Source organism: Ovis aries, chromosome 14 (assembly GCF_016772045.2).
Source record: "Ovis aries strain OAR_USU_Benz2616 breed Rambouillet chromosome 14, ARS-UI_Ramb_v3.0, whole genome shotgun sequence".
Lineage (NCBI taxonomy): Eukaryota > Metazoa > Chordata > Mammalia > Artiodactyla > Bovidae > Ovis > Ovis aries.
In genome coordinates this window covers 54,867,143-54,885,692 of record NC_056067.1, presented here as the reverse complement: position 1 = coordinate 54,885,692, position 18,550 = coordinate 54,867,143, and the positions used below count along the sequence as shown (strand labels likewise).

At 53.0% G+C, this 18,550-nt stretch overlaps 2 protein-coding genes and 1 long non-coding RNA gene across 4 annotated transcripts in view; 1 reads left to right on the top strand and 2 right to left on the bottom strand.

The window, feature by feature from the left end:
* Window positions 1-430: 430 nt before the first annotated feature.
* On the bottom strand, window positions 431-6,512 carry GRWD1 (glutamate rich WD repeat containing 1). Its single transcript, XM_004015351.6, has 7 exons — window positions 6,306-6,512; window positions 5,982-6,099; window positions 5,669-5,831; window positions 3,347-3,560; window positions 3,117-3,259; window positions 2,738-2,935; window positions 431-1,426 (listed from the first exon to the last, which is right to left on the bottom strand). Exons 1-7 carry the CDS (start codon window positions 6,490-6,492, stop codon window positions 1,109-1,111), a joined length of 1,341 nt encoding a protein of 446 aa, XP_004015400.1. The 5' UTR covers window positions 6,493-6,512; the 3' UTR covers window positions 431-1,108.
* Window positions 5,912-18,550, top strand: part of LOC114118016 (uncharacterized) — a 26,721-nt gene continuing 14,082 nt past the window's right edge. The window contains exons 1-2 of the long non-coding RNA XR_009596370.1: window positions 5,912-6,022; window positions 6,209-6,389. This is a non-coding gene — a long non-coding RNA (uncharacterized LOC114118016). The remainder of the gene's footprint in view (window positions 6,023-6,208; window positions 6,390-18,550) is intronic.
* GRIN2D (glutamate ionotropic receptor NMDA type subunit 2D) overlaps window positions 7,734-18,550 on the bottom strand; it is a 38,673-nt gene continuing 27,856 nt past the window's right edge. For both annotated transcript variants that reach the window (XM_060398727.1, XM_042232266.2), the window contains 3 exons: window positions 10,642-10,829; window positions 10,220-10,452; window positions 7,734-10,046 (listed from right to left, as the gene is read on the bottom strand). In XM_060398727.1, coding sequence (XP_060254710.1) covers window positions 8,715-10,046; window positions 10,220-10,452; window positions 10,642-10,829 — 1,753 coding nt within the window. In that variant the 3' untranslated portion in view covers window positions 7,734-8,714. The remainder of the gene's footprint in view (window positions 10,047-10,219; window positions 10,453-10,641; window positions 10,830-18,550) is intronic.

Genomic DNA, 18,550 nt, shown 5'->3' with positions numbered 1-18,550 from the left:
GGCCAGGCAGGACGGCTGGGCTGCGGCCCAAGCAGGCTAGAGAGGAGACAGCGGTGGCAGAGGAGAGACACGGGGGGAGGGGGCACAGAGACAGAGGCTGGGGGCCAGGAGATGTGGAAAGATGGGGACACAGTCGAAGGAACAAAGAAATGGGGAGAAAGTGATGATGAGGGCAGGGGCGAAGGATGAGAGACGGGGGCTCCCTGTTCCCCTGAGGTGAAGCCTCAGCACACGGGGACACACATGAGATAACTCTTCCCCACCGAGACCTGGGGTGAGTTCCAGATGGAATAAAATTTAGGAGAGGCAGACCCAGAGAGTGCCAATGGGCTGAGGGCTGGACCCAGCGGTCCAGGGACAGCCAGGTGCCAAACCCTCCCTGTTTCCTCATGAGACTGCGGCCAGAAGGACCAGCCCCCACAGTTCGGGCTCCATTCTGGCCCTTTATTGCCCCTTGAGAGCCCCTGACTTGCCCCCTGCACAGTGCCTATCTCTGGGAGGAGGGGAGAAAGCTCCGCCCAGTCCAGCCCAGCTGGCAGGAAGACAAGGGCCACACCAAATTCTGCTGGAGGGACCCACAGCTCGAATTTGGTCCAGCCACTCTAAGGCGCTTGAGTTCCCTGGGGGAGACCAGCAGCAGAGAGATCAGAGAGTCAAACCCAGGGCCTGCAGCTGACAAAATACCCGCAGCAACACAGGCCACCCCAGGCCCATTTGGGAAATGGGCTAATGGACTCTTCTGACAGGTGGGGCTCCCTGGGTTGACCCAAGTCTTTGGGTCAGAGGGTTCACTGGAGGCAATGGCAGTGGTTTTACAAGGGTCAACCCAAGTGCTTCAGTTGGAGGAATCAAGGGGAGCAAACCGAGTCTTACTTTTAGAGCCACAAGTCAAACCATCTCTCTTAGCAAGAGGGGCATTGGACCAAACCAAGTCCTTGCAAAGAGCAGTAAGTCAGACAGAATCCATCATGGTGGCCAAAGGGCCAAACCAAGTCCTTTCGGCGAGGCACTGGCCAGCAGATCTGAATGAGTCCCTTCCAGGGAAATGATGAACTTCAACTTCAGTTCCAAGTAAGTGGAGGAACAGACAGGCTCGGCCAGGCCAAGCTCAGACGCTGATGGTGCGGAAGACAGTGAAGCCCGACAGGGCGGTGCTCACCAACACCCCAGGGCACTGTGGGTGCCAGTGCAGCTCCTTCAGGTCCGTCTCGCCCTGGTGCACGAAGAGCAGCTGCTGGGGGAGGCCCGCCAGCGCCGGGTCCGTCTCCACGTCACCGGCCTCAGGGTCCCGCTCCACGGCCAGGTCCCACTGTGTAATCTGGTTGTCCGCACCCGAGGCCGCAAAGACCCCACTGTCCTGGGGGTGCCACTCGACGGAGGTCACGGGGGCCACGTGCTGCTTGAAGGTGGCCACTGGGGAGCCAGACTACGGGAAGATGGGAGTCAGGGCGTCTGAGTCCCTCAGCCTGACTCCAGGGGTGACCCAGGCAGAGCCCCCCACCCCTCTCCAGCCTTAGGGTTCAGCTAGACCTTCACCCCTCCAGCCCCCAAAGACCCAAGGTCTCTGAAAGGGATGGAGGGCAGAGTACAGCTGGTAAAAAAGGGGTAGTGCCCCAGGGCCTGCTGGGAGTTGTGGCTTCACCTGCAAAGAAGCCCCACCCAGCTCCAGGTCACAACTCCCCAATCCTTGCTCCTCGCTGGGCCTGCCTCCACCTCCTGTAAAAGGAAGGTGTGGGGGACTCCCTGCTGGTTAAGACTCTGCGCTTCCAATACAGAGGGAGCCAGTTCAAACCCTGATTGGCTGGGAACTAAGATCCCGCATGACATGCAGCCAAAAGAAATAAATAAAATTGAGTCTTCAAAACAAATTTTTCAAAGTAAATTAAAAAAAATTAAAACGTCCCCCCACTTCCCCCACCCAGAAGGCTGGGTTTTCTAAGTGCTCTCCCCAGTGATTCTAAATCATTAACGGGGCACAGGCACGACTCCCAGGCTCGAGAGAGAGCAGATGCAAAGAAAAGCCCTTTTACTAAAAGCACAGCTGCTGGGGGCGGGATCAGCATGTCTCTAACTTGGAGGGGTGGTTCCAAAGTTTCAACCTGGGCCTGTGATCCAGTTGGCCATGCACCTGCCCGGGAGGGGAAAGGGGGCTGGAACCCACGTCAAGAAGCTTCCCCAGGGCTGATTCTGTAGAGCTCATTACACTGGAGGGGGAGTAAAAAGACGATCCCAGGAAGGCCCAGAAGTGTATGGAGTCATGGCTTTGTCCGGGGGAGGCCTGGAGCTCCTCTCAGCTCTGCCGAGTCACCACAAAGCTGGGTGATCACATCCTATCTCTTCCCGTCCCTCTGGGCCTCCATGCCTGCTCCCAGCATGACTGAGCTGAGCTCTGTTCTCAGCTGACCCTATAAAATCCACCTACAGTCCCTGAGCCCTTGAGCCCCTGGGCAGCACGGCCGGTGCACAGCTCCCCTCGGGCAGATGGGAATTGTAGTCTCTGCTCGGCCCAGCCCCGTTCCTCCAGTCAACTCTCCAGATGGTAGAGGGAGAGACCCCACACTAGCCCCAAGCCTTCCTGACTCTGTTTCCTCATCAGTATCCCAGTTCTGATGGGATCCCAGTTCTGATGGCAGGGCCTTGCCAGCTCTGGCGTATAAGCCATCTCAGAAGGGAAAACCCACAAATCCTAGTGGCCTCTGGGAGCTCTTCCCGCCTCAGGGGTTGGCTGGGATGGTACCTTGAACTGCCGCAGGTCCCAGACCTTGAGGGCTCCGTCATCCCCGCCGCTGAGCAGGAAGGGCTCCCGGTGGCTCCAGTTGATGACGTTGACGTCCCCGTCATGGGCGGTGGTGGTGGTGAGCATGCAGGCCTTGCTGGGGGCTGCCCGGATGTCCCAGATGCGGATGGAGGCGTCAGCTGAGCAGGAGGCAAACACCTGGACGGGGCAGAGTCGGAGGGAACCCGGTGGACCCCCGCTCCACCCTGGAGACCGGGGACCAGTGGTGGGCCAGCCTTTCTTTCAGTGACCCTCCCGCCCTGCACCGTCACTTAGACCTGCCCCCGGCCCCCTCCTTCCCCCCAAGACCCTGGAGTCCAGACCCCCAGCCCTTCCTTACTGTGTCCTCGGTCGGGGACCACTGCAGGTCCTCCACGGAGCGTGTGTGGCCCACGAATGGCCGCTGGTCCACATGCCAGGAGCCCCCATCCGTTGGCGTCCAGAGGTGGATGTTCTTCTGACAGTCACCGGTCAGCAGGCGCCCTGGAAAAAGCAGTCGGGACTCGACCTTGTCACACTCAGCCGGCTGTGGCTCACCAGACCCCGTTCTCACCCACCCGCGGGACTCACCGGGCACACGAGGGGACCAGTCAAGGGCAAAGCCCTCGCCCATGTGGCCAGAGAAGGCGAAGATGGGCTTCACGCGGGCCTGCTCATCCCGGAGGAAGGTGGCCAGGGCTTGGGGGTCATCCACCACTTGCAGGAGTCGCCGCAGCGCAAACACTTCCACCTGGCCCTTCTCCGACCACACCCCAGCCACCGGCTCCTCACCCAGCCACGACACCTGCAGGGTAGGGAGGAGGGGAGGGGAGGTGAGCAGGACAGGAAGCACAGCGTGACGACGACAGCCCTTTCCTCCCTGAGAACCAGAGCTGCCTCCCACCCAAGCCCGGGAATACAGCTCCCAGAAACCTTTGTGAGAATGGGCTCACAACTTGAAGACCAGCTTGGGCTCCAGGACAACTCCCCCCACTATGGTACAGATGATGGCTGAGGGATGACAGAGCTCCTGAACTCCCAAGACTTGAGCCCCCAGAAATCTGTTCAGACTCCTGATCTCTGGAACTGTTTAAGTCTAGGCAGGTCCCAGGCCCCAGTCTCTGGATCTCTCTGCCTGTATACCTTTGCTCACTAGGAGATCCTGTTCAGCCTCAAGGTTTCCAGTAGCCCCTAGTCCTGACCTCTCTCAACTCCAGGCTCACATCAAACTGACTGTTTATAGACGCCCAAGGCCAAAGCCAAGTTCCCAATTGCCCACTGCCACCTACCCCTCCCTGGGGGGTCCCCACCTTGGGCTCACTGCCTACTTGCCTCTCCTTCCTCACACTATGCCTGCTCCACCCAAAATGCCACCACTTTCAACCCTCTCTCGGTAGCTCTGCTGTCATCACTCAGGCACTGAAGTCACCCTTCCCTGCATTCCTGTCCTGGCCCCCTCCTTCCCTGTCCTCCCTGCAGTCTATTCTCAATACAGCACACAGAGGGATCCCTTTAAGACACAAGTCAGATCTCATCCACCCTTCGCTCTAAACCCTCCAGTGACTCCCAGTTTCTCCCCACATAAAAGCCAAGTCCTTACAATGGCCCACAAAGCCCTAAACAATCTGTCTCCTCCATGCCCACCCGCCAAACCCCGTCAGTCTCCCCCTCATCCATTCAGCAGTGTTCTCCCCAACTTCCCCGAAAACTCCTCAATCAGTTTGCCCCAGGACCTTTGCACTTGTTAGTCCCTTGCTGGGAAACCTCTTCTCACAGATAGCTTTGCTTCACTCCCTCACTTCCTGTGGGTCTCTGTTCAAAGGGCACTTTATCAGTGAATGCTTCCTTGACCACACTGTTTAAACTAGCAACCCCAGGGGCTTCCCTGGTGGTCTGGAATCTGGCTTTGCAGTGCAAGGGACACTGTTCTGATCCCTGGTCTGGAGAGATCCCACATGCCTCAGGGCAACTAAGCCCATGATCCATAGCTACTAAGCCAGTGCTGTAGAGCCTGACAGCGTCAACTACTGAGTCCACTCGATGTAACTACAAAGCCCTTGCACCATAGAGCCTGTGCTCTGCAACAGGAGACACCACTGCCAATGAGAAGCCGGAGCATTGAAAGTAAGAGCAGTCTCTGCTTGCTGCAACTACAGAATGCCAGAGGGCAGCAACAAAGACTCTTTACAACTAAAAAACTCACTAAATAAAGAAAATAGCAAGTCCATTCCAGAAGACCCTAACTCCCTTACCTTGCTTTATTTTTCTCTACAACTCTTAGAACCTTTGGACATTACACATATGCTTAGTTTCCCGTCCCTTGTCCCACTGGCATGTAAGTTTCACGGAGCCAGAGACCCTTTGCTCCCTGTTAACTTCCCAGGTCTAAAACAGTATCTGAAACATAGTAATACCTCAGTGGAAACACTTCTCAAAAACTATGGGCTAAGCACTGCTCCAAGCACTACTGCATAGAGCATCTAGTTCAATTCTCACATCGACCTGATTAGAAGGAGCCAGAACTCTGAATTGCAAAAGTGACCTCACAGCCCAGGACACTCCCTGAGCAATAACAGAAAACACATAGATCTCATGTTACTGCCAAGTGCTGTTTCTAGACCCCGGAAATCACCGTATTTCAGTTATTGAAATAAGGGTACTGGCTATTCCATTTTATCTTCACATCAGCCCCACCAAGTAAGTTTGTTAACTCTCACCATTCTACAGAAGAGGAAAGAACATTTTAAGAAAAACATTTCCATGGCATCTAGGACATAGTGACAACGATCACAATTAACACATAACTAATTTCAAAAACTATGTGCCAAGAGCTCTTCTTAGAGCTGAAGGGCATGGACGTGGGGGGTGGTGAGCTCCAGAGTACACAGGGCAGGCTCCTGGGGCTGCATTTACCCGAACTCTGTTGATGCCTCCATAGTGGGGCACCATAGCCAGCTCCAGCTGAGGCTTCCGCTCTTCTTCATCCTCTTCGTCGTCCTCCTCCTCCTCTTCGTCGCTGCCCTCGGATGGTGGGGGCTTTGTCCCATGCAGATTGTGCATCCGAAGCATCATCAATCTGAGGGAGGTGTGGGAGGAATGAGGCACCGGATGGCGGGATCCTTAGGAAGGAGGGAGGGAGGAGCCTGGAAACCCCGACTTCTAGGTCCTGAGAAAGAGGAAGCTGGAGGCTCAGACGGCCCTAGCCCTGTAAAGCCTCAGTTCTTACCTGTTGCTTTGGGCGCTCTCGGCCTGCGTCCCAGCACACAGGTAAAGAGTAAGAGGAAGCTCAGTCCGGTTGTCTCCCAGGTGATCCCGGACTATGTCGAAGCTGAGACAGGGGGCGCCTGGGAATGGAAGGAGGGATGGGAAAATTAGGATTGGACAGAGGGTTCTCGGCCCTCTTAATTAAGTGTGATGTCAATCCTCTTAAATCCTAATTTCTCTTTCAAACAGCCTCTCAAGTTAAAGATTCAGGATCAGCTCCCCTTAGGACCCAAGATTCAGTCTCCTCCTTCGTGAGGACCCAGGATGCCCGGGTGCCCAGCCCTACCAGTCTGTGCTCGATGGTACAGCACGTAGGCCTCCTCGTCCATGACCAGCTCCTCTCCTTCGCGCAGCGGCGGTCCCCGGCCCGGTAGGTAGACCTGAGCCTGACCCTTAGACCCTGTTTCTTGGGATTCGGTCTCCATAGACTCCCCAGGTTCACACGTGCGCCGCCGACCCTTGCGCGCCGCCATCTTCGGAGCCTCTCGCCACTGGCGCGAGGTAATAACGTCACTTCTGGGTTGCGTTTTCCTTTCTTAGGAGGATCCGCCCTACTGCCCGGTTACCTTGGAAACCTCCCGGTTCACCAATTAGGGCGATGGGGAGAGGGCGAAGAAGAGCTAAGAAAACAGCATCCTGGCTTGGCTACCGAGGCCTGCAGATCCGAAGCAACTATACCCTTCCCGTGACTTTGGGGCGCTCTTCCGCAGAGCGGCGGCAAGGCCTCCTGGGAGTTGTAGTTCTGCAGGAGGCCTGTTTGCCCCATCAACTATACAGGCACTTCAGACCGGGATTCCATCATTCCACTTTTGACTCCCAATGCTTTCTTACTTAATTAATTATTCGTGGATGCAAATGAGAGCTTTTACTGGCAAGGAGACTAGGTTTCTGCTCCCTGAGGATCCATAAAGCCGATTTCTTTTCCCCTCCTTGTTATGAAGGCTTTAATTTACTTCAAAATGCTTAAGTGTAGGCAGGATGATATGTATAAATTAGTTCGTTGGATCTACCCTCCAGGGGTAGTCAGTTGCCTAACCAGGCGTTCACGGTGAAGCCCTGGTCAGCAAGCACTTAATCAGAAAGTCTACCCTCTAGAGGCAGCTACTACAAGTGCTTCCGCTCTTTTTATTGCCCATCAACACCAGAGATTTGGCTAATTGGCATAATGAAATGTTAGAAATAGATTCTCATTGGTGAGATTAACAGAATTCAAGATATTTGAATTGCCTAGGATATAATAGACACTCACCTCCCTTGCATGAACAGGATATTAAGAACCTAGCAAGCCTCATTGCTTGTTGCCATAGGAATGGTACCCTAGACTGATCCTAAAATGTTATGATCCCAGATCTTTAGTGAGTTCTCTGACCCCTCTTCTCCTTCTGCCCCCACCCTTTCTCAGCCCACCCCAGCTGTTTTGGCCTAGCTGGGTAGTTTGTGGGATCTTAGTTCCCCAACCAGGGTTCAAACCCTTGCAGTGGAAAGGCAAAGTCCTAACCACTGACCGTCAGGGAATTCTCTCTGCCCTTCTCTTTTTAGGGTCTTTTCTCACCACTTCTTTCTGGGTCTTTATTAGCCACCTCCCTCCAGGATCTCTGTTCTTGCTGAAATTCTCTTTCTGCCCCCTCTTCCTCTGTAGGACTTTTCTCGCTTTCTGTTTCCTCCACAGAAGTTTGAAGGGGACTAAGAGAAGGACACGGTGCTCACACTGGGCTTGAGGAGGCATAAAAACATGGTTTATTCCAAACACTGCAATGTGGTACAGGAGAGAGGGAAAAGAGGTTGGTAGTGAGTGTGGACTCCCAGACTCCTCCTTTCCACAACCCAGCTCCAGACCCGGCTGGAGATCTGGGAGGTGGAGGTTTTGGGGCGGGGTGGGGAGGGTCTGCTGCGTCTTTACTGAAAGGGTTGGATTTGGAGAGGATATGGCCGGTGGCACCTGGGGCTGGTCGTAGGAAGTTTTGGCTTGATGGAGGTTGGGATCAACGCTGGGGCAGTGGAGGCGGGGCTTCGTTGGGGGCGTGTCCTAGGACAAAAGAGGGGAAAGCTACTGAGGGCGGAAAAGGAGAAGAGGGTGTCACGGTTTGACGTCGAGGGGCACAGTCTGGTCGGGGCACAGTCTGGGGCTCGGGTCACAGTTTGGGGTCAGGGGTCACAGTCTGGGGTCGGATGACCATTTTCAGGGGTCGGAAGTCACAGTCTGGGGTCAGGGGTTTCTGTGTGGCGGGGCCAGTCTGGGGTCACAGTTTGGCGAACGCGTCTCACAGTTTCGAGTCCCAATGGATGAAAGGTTAAAAACGGGCTTCCCCGGAGGCGTGCCTGGGGGGCCGGGGAGCTGCACAGTGATGTGGGGGCCACGGCCCCGGGCGTGGGGGTGGGACGCGGGCGTGGCGTGACCCCGCCACCTCCCGCCCCATCTGGTGACGTTAAAAAGCCCTTGTCGGGTTAAAAAAAAAGTCCAGTGGGCTCTGAGACCCCCGCCCCCTTGCTCCCAGGCTGGGTGAGATTTGAGGGACCAAATCCCCTCCGGTTTGAAGTGCCCCCCATAGCGAGGCGCGCAGGACGCTGCTCCAGGCGGGGTCCGGCCAGTTCCATTTTCTTCATTTCCAACCCTCGCGGGTCCTGTCCACCCCGCGTGCCCCCTCGGGCTGTGGCCTGCGCTGACCGAGGGGGCGGCGGGGCCTCCCAGGCCGCGTCATACCTCGGACTCGAGGCTGGAGAAGTGCGCCGAGCCCCGGCGGGTACCCAGGTCCCCGCCCCGGTGTCTCCGGTGGGGCGCGGCGGGCAGCGGCGGCCCCCAGTGAGCGGCGTGCGGGCACCGGCGCGCGTGGCGGGAGGGCCCAGTGAGCCTGCGCGCGGGGGCGGCGCGGGGACACGAGCTGAGGTCCTCGAGCGATCGCGAGGTGGGCGCGGGCGGCGGGAGGTCCCAGCCCCCGGCGGCGCGCCGGTGCCGGTGGTGGTGCGGCGCGGCGGCGGCGGGCGCGCGGTGTGAGGCCCGCGGGCGGTGAGGGTGCGGCCGCGGGCACCCGCAGCGGGCCCGGCGCCGGTGCGGGGGCCCCGCGGCCCAGGGCGGGGGCGGCGGCGCCCACCAGCCGCCGTCCAGGCCGTCGTGCGAGCAGCTGAGATGGCGCGGGGGCGGCAGCAGCTCTAGGCTGGCGCAGTGGCGACAGTGCCAGGCGGCGGGGCCGCTGCGCGGGGGCAGATAGTCCCAGCTGCCGGCGCGCCAGCCCCCGAGCTTGTCGACCGACCAGTAGCGGCCCGGCGGCGGCCCGAGGCGCTCGGCATATGGGTAGGGGAAGTCGGCGAACCACCAGGGCTCTAGGCCGCCCAGCGACGCGCCGCCCAGGCTCTCCGAGTCCTCCGAGTCCGACGGCGACGGCTCGAGGTCAAGGTAAGGGCAGGGGGGCGGCGCGGCGCGGCACGGGGGCGGCGCGGCCTGGGCTCCAGCGCCCGCGGCCCCCGCGCCGCCCGCGCCCCCAGCGCCGGGACCCAGCAGAGGCTGGCTCTCGGGGTCCGAGCGCGGCCAGCGCGTGGGTGCCGGAGGGCTCTCGTCCTCGAAGGCCAGGCGGCAGAGCGGCGGCCCGACGGCTGTGGCCGCGGCGGCAGGGGGCGCAGGTGGCGACGGGAAGCCGGGGAAGGCGCCGGCGGGGGGCTCGGCCGGCTCCTTGTCGCGCACGATGGCGAAGTAGGAGGGCGGCGGCTTCTGTGGCGGCTGCGTGGTCGGCGGAGACAGCGGGCGCCCAGTCGCACCCCGGGGCGCCGCGCGCGCCTCGCCCACGCCCAGGCCCTGCGGCTCGATGGGGCCGTAGTAGCGGTGGAAGCCGTCGGCCAAGCCCGCGCCGCCGGGCGGCCCCGCACCTTTGGCGCGGCGCCAGCGATCCACGGCTGCGCGCTCGCGCGGCACGAAGGGCGCTGGGCCGGGCGGGGGCCTCGCCGCCGGGTATGCGGGGCTGGGCAGCGGCTGCGGCGGCGGCGGGGGTTTGGCGGGCGGCGGCGCAGCCTCTGCGCTGCAGCAACTGTACATGCCCTGTAGGGGCCGCGGGAGGAGCCGGGTCAGCGCCGGATGCTGGGGACTACCTGCCTTCCCTCCGACCCTCCCTCCTCTCCCGCACCCGACCTCCCCAGCTGCCTTCCACTTCTCGCCATCCCTGCCAGTTTCTTCCTTTCTCTCGCCCCTCCGCCCCCCTCTCTCCCCCGTACCCTGGAGAAGGCCAGGAGGAAATCCATGCGGTGGGTGGGCCCCAGGCAATGCCGCAGGCGCCAGTACACCAGGTGCTCCCAGGCGAAGACCAGCAGGGAGAGGCCCATGGCCACCAGGAGCATGTAGAAGACGCCCGCCATGTTGTCGATGTCCAGCTTGCTGCTCATCACCTCGATCTTGTCATTGTGGCAGATTCCCGAGAGCCACAGCCGTTCCAGCATCTCGATCTCATCTGGGGATAGGCGGGTGGGCTGTCTGTCACCTTCCGTGGGCACCCTCTGAGGATCATCTTATCTGATATGAAAGTCTAGGTCCTCAGACCCTCCCCCCCACCTTTCCCCAGGACCCAGGGGTCTTTGCCTCCCCTCCTCCACTTTCCCTCCCCCGCCCCCTCCCCAGGCATCTCTGCGTGCAGCCGCACCATCCCCCAGGAACTGCAGCAGTGCCAGGTCAATGGGCCGCTTCCAGCGGGAACCCTTGTGCAAGGCGATGCCATAGCCCGTGGTGGCAAAGACCTTGCCCGAGCCGATGGTGACGAGCTTGCAGCCCTCATCTTTGCGGGCCATGTAGTTGAGCACAGCCGCATCATAGATGAAGGCGTCCAGCTTCCTGTGGGCAGGGGCATGAAAGGCAGAGTCAGTCCCACCCAGATGCCCAGATGTCCAACCCAGAGCCCCGCTAACTCCTAACCTCCAACTGCTCCAGATCCTAACTGGTGGTGAACTCCTCAGAAAGCCACTGCACCTTTCTGTGCCTCAGTTTAAACATCTGCCCAATGGGGACAGCAGCAACACTCTCCCTTCCAAGGTTGTCGCACAGATGGCCCTGGGAGCAAAGGAAGTGCTGGAGAAATGTTAGCTGTGAGTGTTAATGAAATAACTACTTGTTCAGTCCCTACTGGAACCTTCCAAAAGAAGGTCCTGCATACACCTCTGTTTTATTTATTTTAAAATTGTATTTATTTAAATATTTATTTATTAGACTGTTCTGAGTCTTTGTTTTTTTCACTCAGTTGTATCTGACCCTTTGCAACCCCATGGACTACAGCACACCAGGCTTCCCTGTCCTTCACCATCTCCCAGAGTTTGCTCAAACTCATGTCCATTGAGTCGATGATGCCATCCAACCATCTCATTCTCTGTCACCTTCTTCTCCTCCTGCCCTCAATCCCTGTCCTGCGCTGGGACTTAGTTGGATCTTGTTCCCTGACCTGCGCCCCCTGCATCGGAGCCTGGAGTCCTAGTCACTAGACCAGCAGGGAAGTTCCCTACTCCTCCATTTTAAAGAGGAAGGCTGAAGCTCAGAAAGGAGAATCATACCAATACTAATAATGATGACTTCTGTTGTGCCACGCATTCTTCTAGCTACTATAATAACTCAATTCTGTCAACATTCCTGTGAGGTAGAAACCATCATGTCTGTTATTCAGACCAGGAAACGCAGGCCCAGACATGTGTATTAATTTGCTTGGGTTCTCCCTCTAGGCCCTGATTTCTACAATCTGGTGGCAAGACAAGCACAGATTCTGAGTTAGTAGTTCTCAGAGATGAATATGTTGTGGCACTTGCCACACATCACTTCCTTCCCACCTGCTGCTATTTTACGTTTACTTCTGTGATGATCTGATTAATCTCAGCCTCTCCCACCAGACTGCAGACCCTTTAGCATAGAGTCCAAGACCCATCACATTCCAGGCTGTGACCCAGCAGTTCCTGACACAAACAAGGTGGCGGTTATATTTGTGGGATAAATGAAAGAATGATAAAGGAATGCAAACTTCTGGGGATTACACATCGTGTAACTATCCTGTGACATAAGATAACTGCTCTCGATCTGACCTATGAAGATGTCCAGGGTGTCTTAAGGAGAAAAAATTAAAAATCTAGTCCCGGTATCCTAGATAGAATAGAGTTCCACAGTTATTTCCTGGGGTGAAATTTTGGTCATCTTAACTGTAGACACTGGACTAGTTCTCAGAAAGAGGAATCTGTCTTGTCTAGTCCAACACTGTCCAAAAGAACATTCTGGGATGCTGGAAATGTCCCATCTGCACTGTCCAACATGGTTGCCACCAGCCCCCTGTGGCTCTGGAGCACTTATGTGACCAGTACAACAGAGGGATGGAACTTTAAATTGTATTTATTTATTTATTTTTGGTCACTGCAGCGTGTGGGATCTTAGTTCCCCAACCCGGGATCAAACCCACACCCGCTACAATGGAAGCACAGAGTCTTAACCACTGGACCACCAGGGAAGTCCCGAATTGTATTTAATGTTAGTTCAAATTCCTCCTTCATGGATCACAGCCTTGTTGTAGCACAGGGGCTTGAAAGGTCTGTATAGTCAAAGCTATGGTTTTCCCAGTAGTCACTACGAATGGGAGAGCTGGACCATAAAGAAGGCTGAATGCCGAGAAACTGGTACTTTCAAAGTGTGGTGCTGGAGAAGACTTGAAAGTCCCTTGGACTGCAAGGAGATCAAACCAATCAATTTTAAAGGAAATCAACCCTGAATATTCACTGGAAGGACTGATGCTGAAGTTGAAGCTCCAATACTTTGGCCACCTGATGCAAAGAGCCAACTCATTGCAAGAGACACGGATGCTGGGAAAGATTGAAGGCAAAAGGAGAAGAGGGCGGCAGAGGATGAAATGGTTGGATGGCATCACCAGCTTTGTGGACATGAGTTTGAGTAAACTCCAGGAGATGGTGAAGGACAGGGAAACCTGGTGTGTTCATGAGGTCACAGAGTGGGACACGACTGAGCAACTGAATAACAACTGGTGGTGTAGTGGTTAAGAATCCTTCTTCCAATGCAGGGGATATGAGTTCAATCCCTGGCTGGGGAACTACGATCCCATATGCCTTAAAGACAAAAATAAATAAATATTTTTTTTAATTTGAAAAAAAAAGGAGCCAAATGAATGAATTCATACTGGTTCAAGACCAGCATTCTGGGTGCCAGTCCCTGGACCTAAGAGCTAAGATTTAGTTAATAGGGAAAAAAATGCAAAGAGGCTTTCCTCCACGGCCAAAGGAAGAGAACAGTGTGTACTTTTAGTGAGGAATGTATAAAGAGGTGTGTGCATACATGGTTTAATTGATCTGGAAAAAAAAAGAAAAATAATGCTTCCTTTAGGGAATGGGGACTTGATGTTTCCTTTTTGGCCCTTCTAATGTGAGTGAGAAATTGAACCTCTCTCATGGGCTAGGCTTCCAGAACTGACTGGGAGGAGAAGCTGTGTTTCTTTATATCTTTTTAAGAAATGCAGTTCCTTTCTCTCCCCATGAGGTTGCTTGCCCTCAGCAGTAGAGTAAGCACACATTTGGTGTGTGAGCCAGGCAAAGCCACACGAGGCTGCCAATGCCCTTGTACCTCTCTGTAAGGATGGAATTTTCTAGTGTTGTCCACAGCGGTGGCTATTTGAACTTCAATTTGAATTCAGTTTTAAAATTCTGAAGTCGCACCAACTACACCTCCAGTTATCAAGAGCTGTTGGCTACCATATCGGACTGCCTAGGTTTAGCACGTTTCCATCATCACAGAAAGGGCTCTAGGAAAGCGCTGCTCTACATACATGTCCATCTGGCGTCCAGACTAGAATGGAAGCTCCAGGAGAGAGAGACTCCGATTTGCCCACTGCTGTACCCTGAGTGCCTAGCCCAGTGCCTGGTGCGAAAAGACTCTTCTATCTTCTCTCTTTATGTGTGCTCACCCCACAGACTATAGCCCGTCAGGCTTCTCTGTCCAGGGGATTTTCCCGGCAAGAATACTGAAATAGGTTGCCATTTCCTTCTCCACGGGATCTTCCCAACCCAGGGATCGAATCTGCATCTTTTGCAATGCATGCGGATTCTTTACCGCTGAGCCACTGGTTTCCCCAAAGAAGACCTTAATAAACATTTACTGGATGAATGAATGAATGAATGGACGAGTGCCTTTTAACTTTTATATCGTTAGGGGTATCTTGTCAGAGGCATCGTGACTCATTTGGTTTCTTTCTTGGTCCTCTCTATATTAAAAGCATATATATATATATAGTATATACACATAAACATGTACATATTCATATGCATATATAGGGGCTTCCCAGGTGGCACCAGTGGTAAAGAACCCACCTGCCAATGCAGGAGACATAAAAGACACGGGTTTGATTCCTGGGTCGGGAAGATTCCCTGGAGAGGGAAATGGCAACCCACTCCAGTATTCTTGCCTGGAGAATGCTATGGACAGAACAGCCTAGTGGGCTACAGTCCATGGGGTCGCCAAGACTTGGACAGGAGCGAAGCGACTTAGCAAGCACACATGCATTCATATATATATATATATAGAGAGAGAGAGAGAGAGACAGGAAAAGAGACCGAAAAATACTGACATTGGGGATCCCCCAATACAAATGGTCCAGACAGCCCAGCCCACAATGAAGTCTATATTTAAAACCCTGCTCATGTGCTCACAGGTGCACCACTTCCAGAGTTTTGGATGCCTACTTCCAAATATGAACTGACTACCAGAGGTTACTAGACACCAGATAAAGCCTCGAACAAAATTAAAGATAGAAATAGGGACTTCCCTGGCCGTCCAATGGTTAGGACTCCACACGTCCACTGCAGAGGGCACAGGTTCAATCCCGAGTCAGGGAACTAAGATCTCATAAGCCATGCCACACGGCCAAATAAACAAATAGGAGGGAGGGGAAACTCGGAGGAAACATTATACACAGAGAAAATGTTAAAAAAACAAAACTCAGCAACTATCGTTAATGTCATCAGAAAAGCAAGACAAGATACTGCAACTTTGAACCATTAATAGGGTTTTATGAAGTAGGATACTAGAGGGACTTCGCTCGTGGTGCAGTGCATAAGGACGGGCTGCTCACGCAGGAGACACAGAATCGATCCCGGACCTGGCAAGATCCCGTGTGCCGCTGGGCAACTGATAAGCCTGGGGGCCACAACTACTGAGCCCGCATGCCGCAACTAAGCGTTGCATGCCAGAACAAAGATCGACGATCCCACGTCATGGAAAACTAAGACCCGGTGCAGCCAAACAAATAAATATTTTCAAAAGTCTGTATTTGACTCTCCAAACTATATGGATGTATAACTCTGATAGAAATTGAATGAAAAATTAGAAAAAAATGTTCAAAGGAACACTGAGAAGAAAAAGAATTCAGCAGAGGCAGGAAATCCAAGCAAGAAGTGACACTGAGAAACACAGGGGGATCCTCTGTGGATCCACCAAGCTTCTGGGTAAGGGGCAGAGGAGGAAGAGTCTGGGTTTCTCACTGGGTGAGTGAGGTTATATAGTGCAGTGGTTGAGAAATTGGGCTGAGAATCAGACTGCCAGGGTTCAAATCCCAACTCTTCCCCTCAGCAGAATTGTAGGGTCTTACCATATATTCTCATCTATAGAATGAGAACAATAATATTCACCTAAAAAGAGTTATAGCTGAGCACTGAAGAATTGATGCTTTCGAACTGTGGTGCTGGAAAAGACTCTTGAGAGTCCCGTGGACTGCAAGGAGATCAAACCAGTCCATCCTAAAGGAAATCAGTCCTGAATATTCATTGGAAGGACTGATGTTGAAACTGAATCTCTAATGCTTTGGCCACTTGATGCGAAGAGCCGACTCACTGGCAAAGACCTTCATGCTGGGAAAGATTGAGAGCAAGAGGAGAAGTGGGTGGCAGAGGATGAGATGGTTGGCTGGCATCGACTCAGTGGACATGAGTTTGAGCAAACTCTGAGAGATAGTGAAGGACAGGGAAGCCTGGTGGGTGCAGTCCATGAGGTTGCAAAGAGTCAGACCTGACTGAGCGACTGAACAACAAATGAAAAGTTATGGGTTGAACTGTCTTCCCCCGAAATTCATAACATTGAAGTCCTATCCCAGTGCCTCTGAATGTGATCTTAGTTGGAGAAAGGGTCTCTACAGTGGTGATTAAGTTAAAATGAGGTCACTAAAGTGGGCCCTAAATGGTGTTCTCATATGAAGGAGGAATTTGGATATAGGGATATGCACAAAGGGAAGATGACGTGAAAAGACACAGAAAGGGACTTCCACATGATCCACTGGTGAAGCATCTGTGCTGCAATGCAAGGGACACAGGTTCGATCCCTGGTCAGAGAACTAAGGTCCCACATGCCTTGGAGCAACTAAGTCCACACGCTGAAACTACTGAGCTACAACTAAAGACTCCACTAGCCACAGCAAAAGATCTCACATGCTACAACTAAGACCCACATAGCGCCCCCCGCCCCCGCCAAAAAAAAGAAAATGAATAAAAGACACAGGAAGAAGAGGGCCATCTATGAGGCCAGGGGGAGGGGCCTGGGATGGATCCTTCCTTTATAGCCAAGCAGGATTTCTAGCCTCCAGCACCGTGAGATGATAAATTTTTGTTACGGTAGTCCTAGCAAACCAATAACGGACTTAAATGAGTTAAAACTTGATGTAGAATAAACACTATAGTACATTAAAAAGACATAGGAATGATGCCAAGCCTTGGCAAGGATGTGGAAGAAATGGAACTTTCCTACACTGCCGATGAGAGTGTAAATTGGTACAACCACGTTGGAAAATGTCTGGCAATATCCTTTGAAGCTAAGCAGACACCACTGTACGATCCAGCAGGTCCACTCATGGGAATTTACTGAAAGACAATGAACGTGTATGTCCTCCAAACACCTGGACAGGAATGTTCATAGTAGGACAGTCACAATGGCCAATGCTGGAAACACACAAATGTTCACCAATCAGGAGAATGGAGGATTCTGACATATTCCTGTGTTGGTATACTCAACAGAATGGAATGCAATGAACAAACTTGGTAGTAGTGTTGGACAAAGCAAGCTAGACACAAAAACTATTACATACACTGATTCTATTTATGTGATATTCAGAATGAAGCGAAACTAATTTACACTGATAATCCATGATGACTAGGTCAGAGGGGGACCAGAAATGTTCCGTACCTTAACCTGAGTGTGGAAACACGAATGTGTAGAAGATCAGTGAGCTTCACACTGAAGATTTGTGGATTTGTGTATGGCAGGATGTAAATGGGTGCAGCCACTATGCAGAAAAGTATAGAGCTCAGTTGGTAAAGAATCCTCCTGCAACGCAGGAAACCCCGGTTCGATTCCTGGGCCAGGAAGATCTGCTGGAGGAGGAATAGGCTTCCCACTCCAGTAGTTTTGGGCTTCCCTGGTGGCTCAGCTGGTAAAGAATCCGCTTGCAATGTGAGAAAACCTGGGTTTTTGATCCCTGGGTTGGGAAGATCCCGGAAGAAGGGAAAGGCTACCCACTCCAGTATTGTGGCCTGGAGAATTCCATGGACTGTATAGTCCATGGGGTCGAAAAAAGTAGGACATGACTGAGCGATTTTCAGTCGAATTGATTTTCAGTCATGAAATTCTAGCGAAATCTAAAAATAGAGTTACTATGTGATCTAGCAATCCCACTCTTGAGCATATATCTGGGAAAGACAAAAACTCTAATTCAAAAAGACACATACATCCCAGTGTTCACAGCAGCACCATTCACAAGAGCCAAGACATGGAAACCACCTAATGCCTGTTGACAGATGAGACAGATGAATGGATAAAGGAAACATGGTGTGTCTATATATTATACATATACACACATATGTAAATACAATGGGATCTTGTTATTTGTTCTCTAAGTTGTGTCTGACTCTGCCATGGACTGCAGCCCACCAGACTCCTCTGTCCATGGGATTTCCCAGGCAGGAATACTGGAGTAGGTTGCTATTTCCTTCTCCAGGGGATCGTCCCAAGCCAGACATCAAACCTATGTCTCCTACATTGGCAGGCAGATTCTTTACCACTGAGCCATCAGGCAAGTGCACAGTGGAATAAAAGAGAATGACCAGAATACCTGGTCATAAAAGAGAATGAAATAATGCCATTTGCAGCAATATGGATGGAACCTAGAGATTATCATTCTAAATGAAGTAACTCAGAGAGAGGCAAATATTATGTGATATCACTTATATGTGGAGTCTAAAAAATATTACACATGAACTAATTAAAACAGAAACAGACTCACAGACATAGAAAACAAACTTATGATTACCAAAGGGGAAAAGGGAGAGGGAGAAATTAGGAGTTTGGGATTAGCAGATATACTATACATAAAATAGATCAACAACAATGGTCTACTGTATAGCACAGAGAACTGTAGTCAGTATTTTATAATAAACCATAGTAAAGAATCTGGAATATATATATACATACATACATACATATTATATTCTCTTGCTGTACACCTGAAACTAACATAACATTGGAAATCAACTATACTT

What these genes read in the sequence shown, in the direction of transcription:
- GRWD1 (XM_004015351.6), bottom strand. Translation starts at nt 6,492, where the DNA reads ATGGCGGCGCGCAAGGGTCGGCGGCGCACGTGTGAACCTGGGGAGTCT. An exon ending in GTACCATCGAGCACAGACTG is followed by an intron (nt 6,100 to 6,305) that starts GTAGGGCTGGGC and finishes TTCCATTCCCAG; the next exon opens with GCGCCCCCTGTCTCAGCTTC. An exon ending in CTGGTCCCCTCGTGTGCCCG is followed by an intron (nt 3,260 to 3,346) that starts GTGAGTCCCGCG and finishes TGCTTTTTCCAG; the next exon opens with GGCGCCTGCTGACCGGTGAC.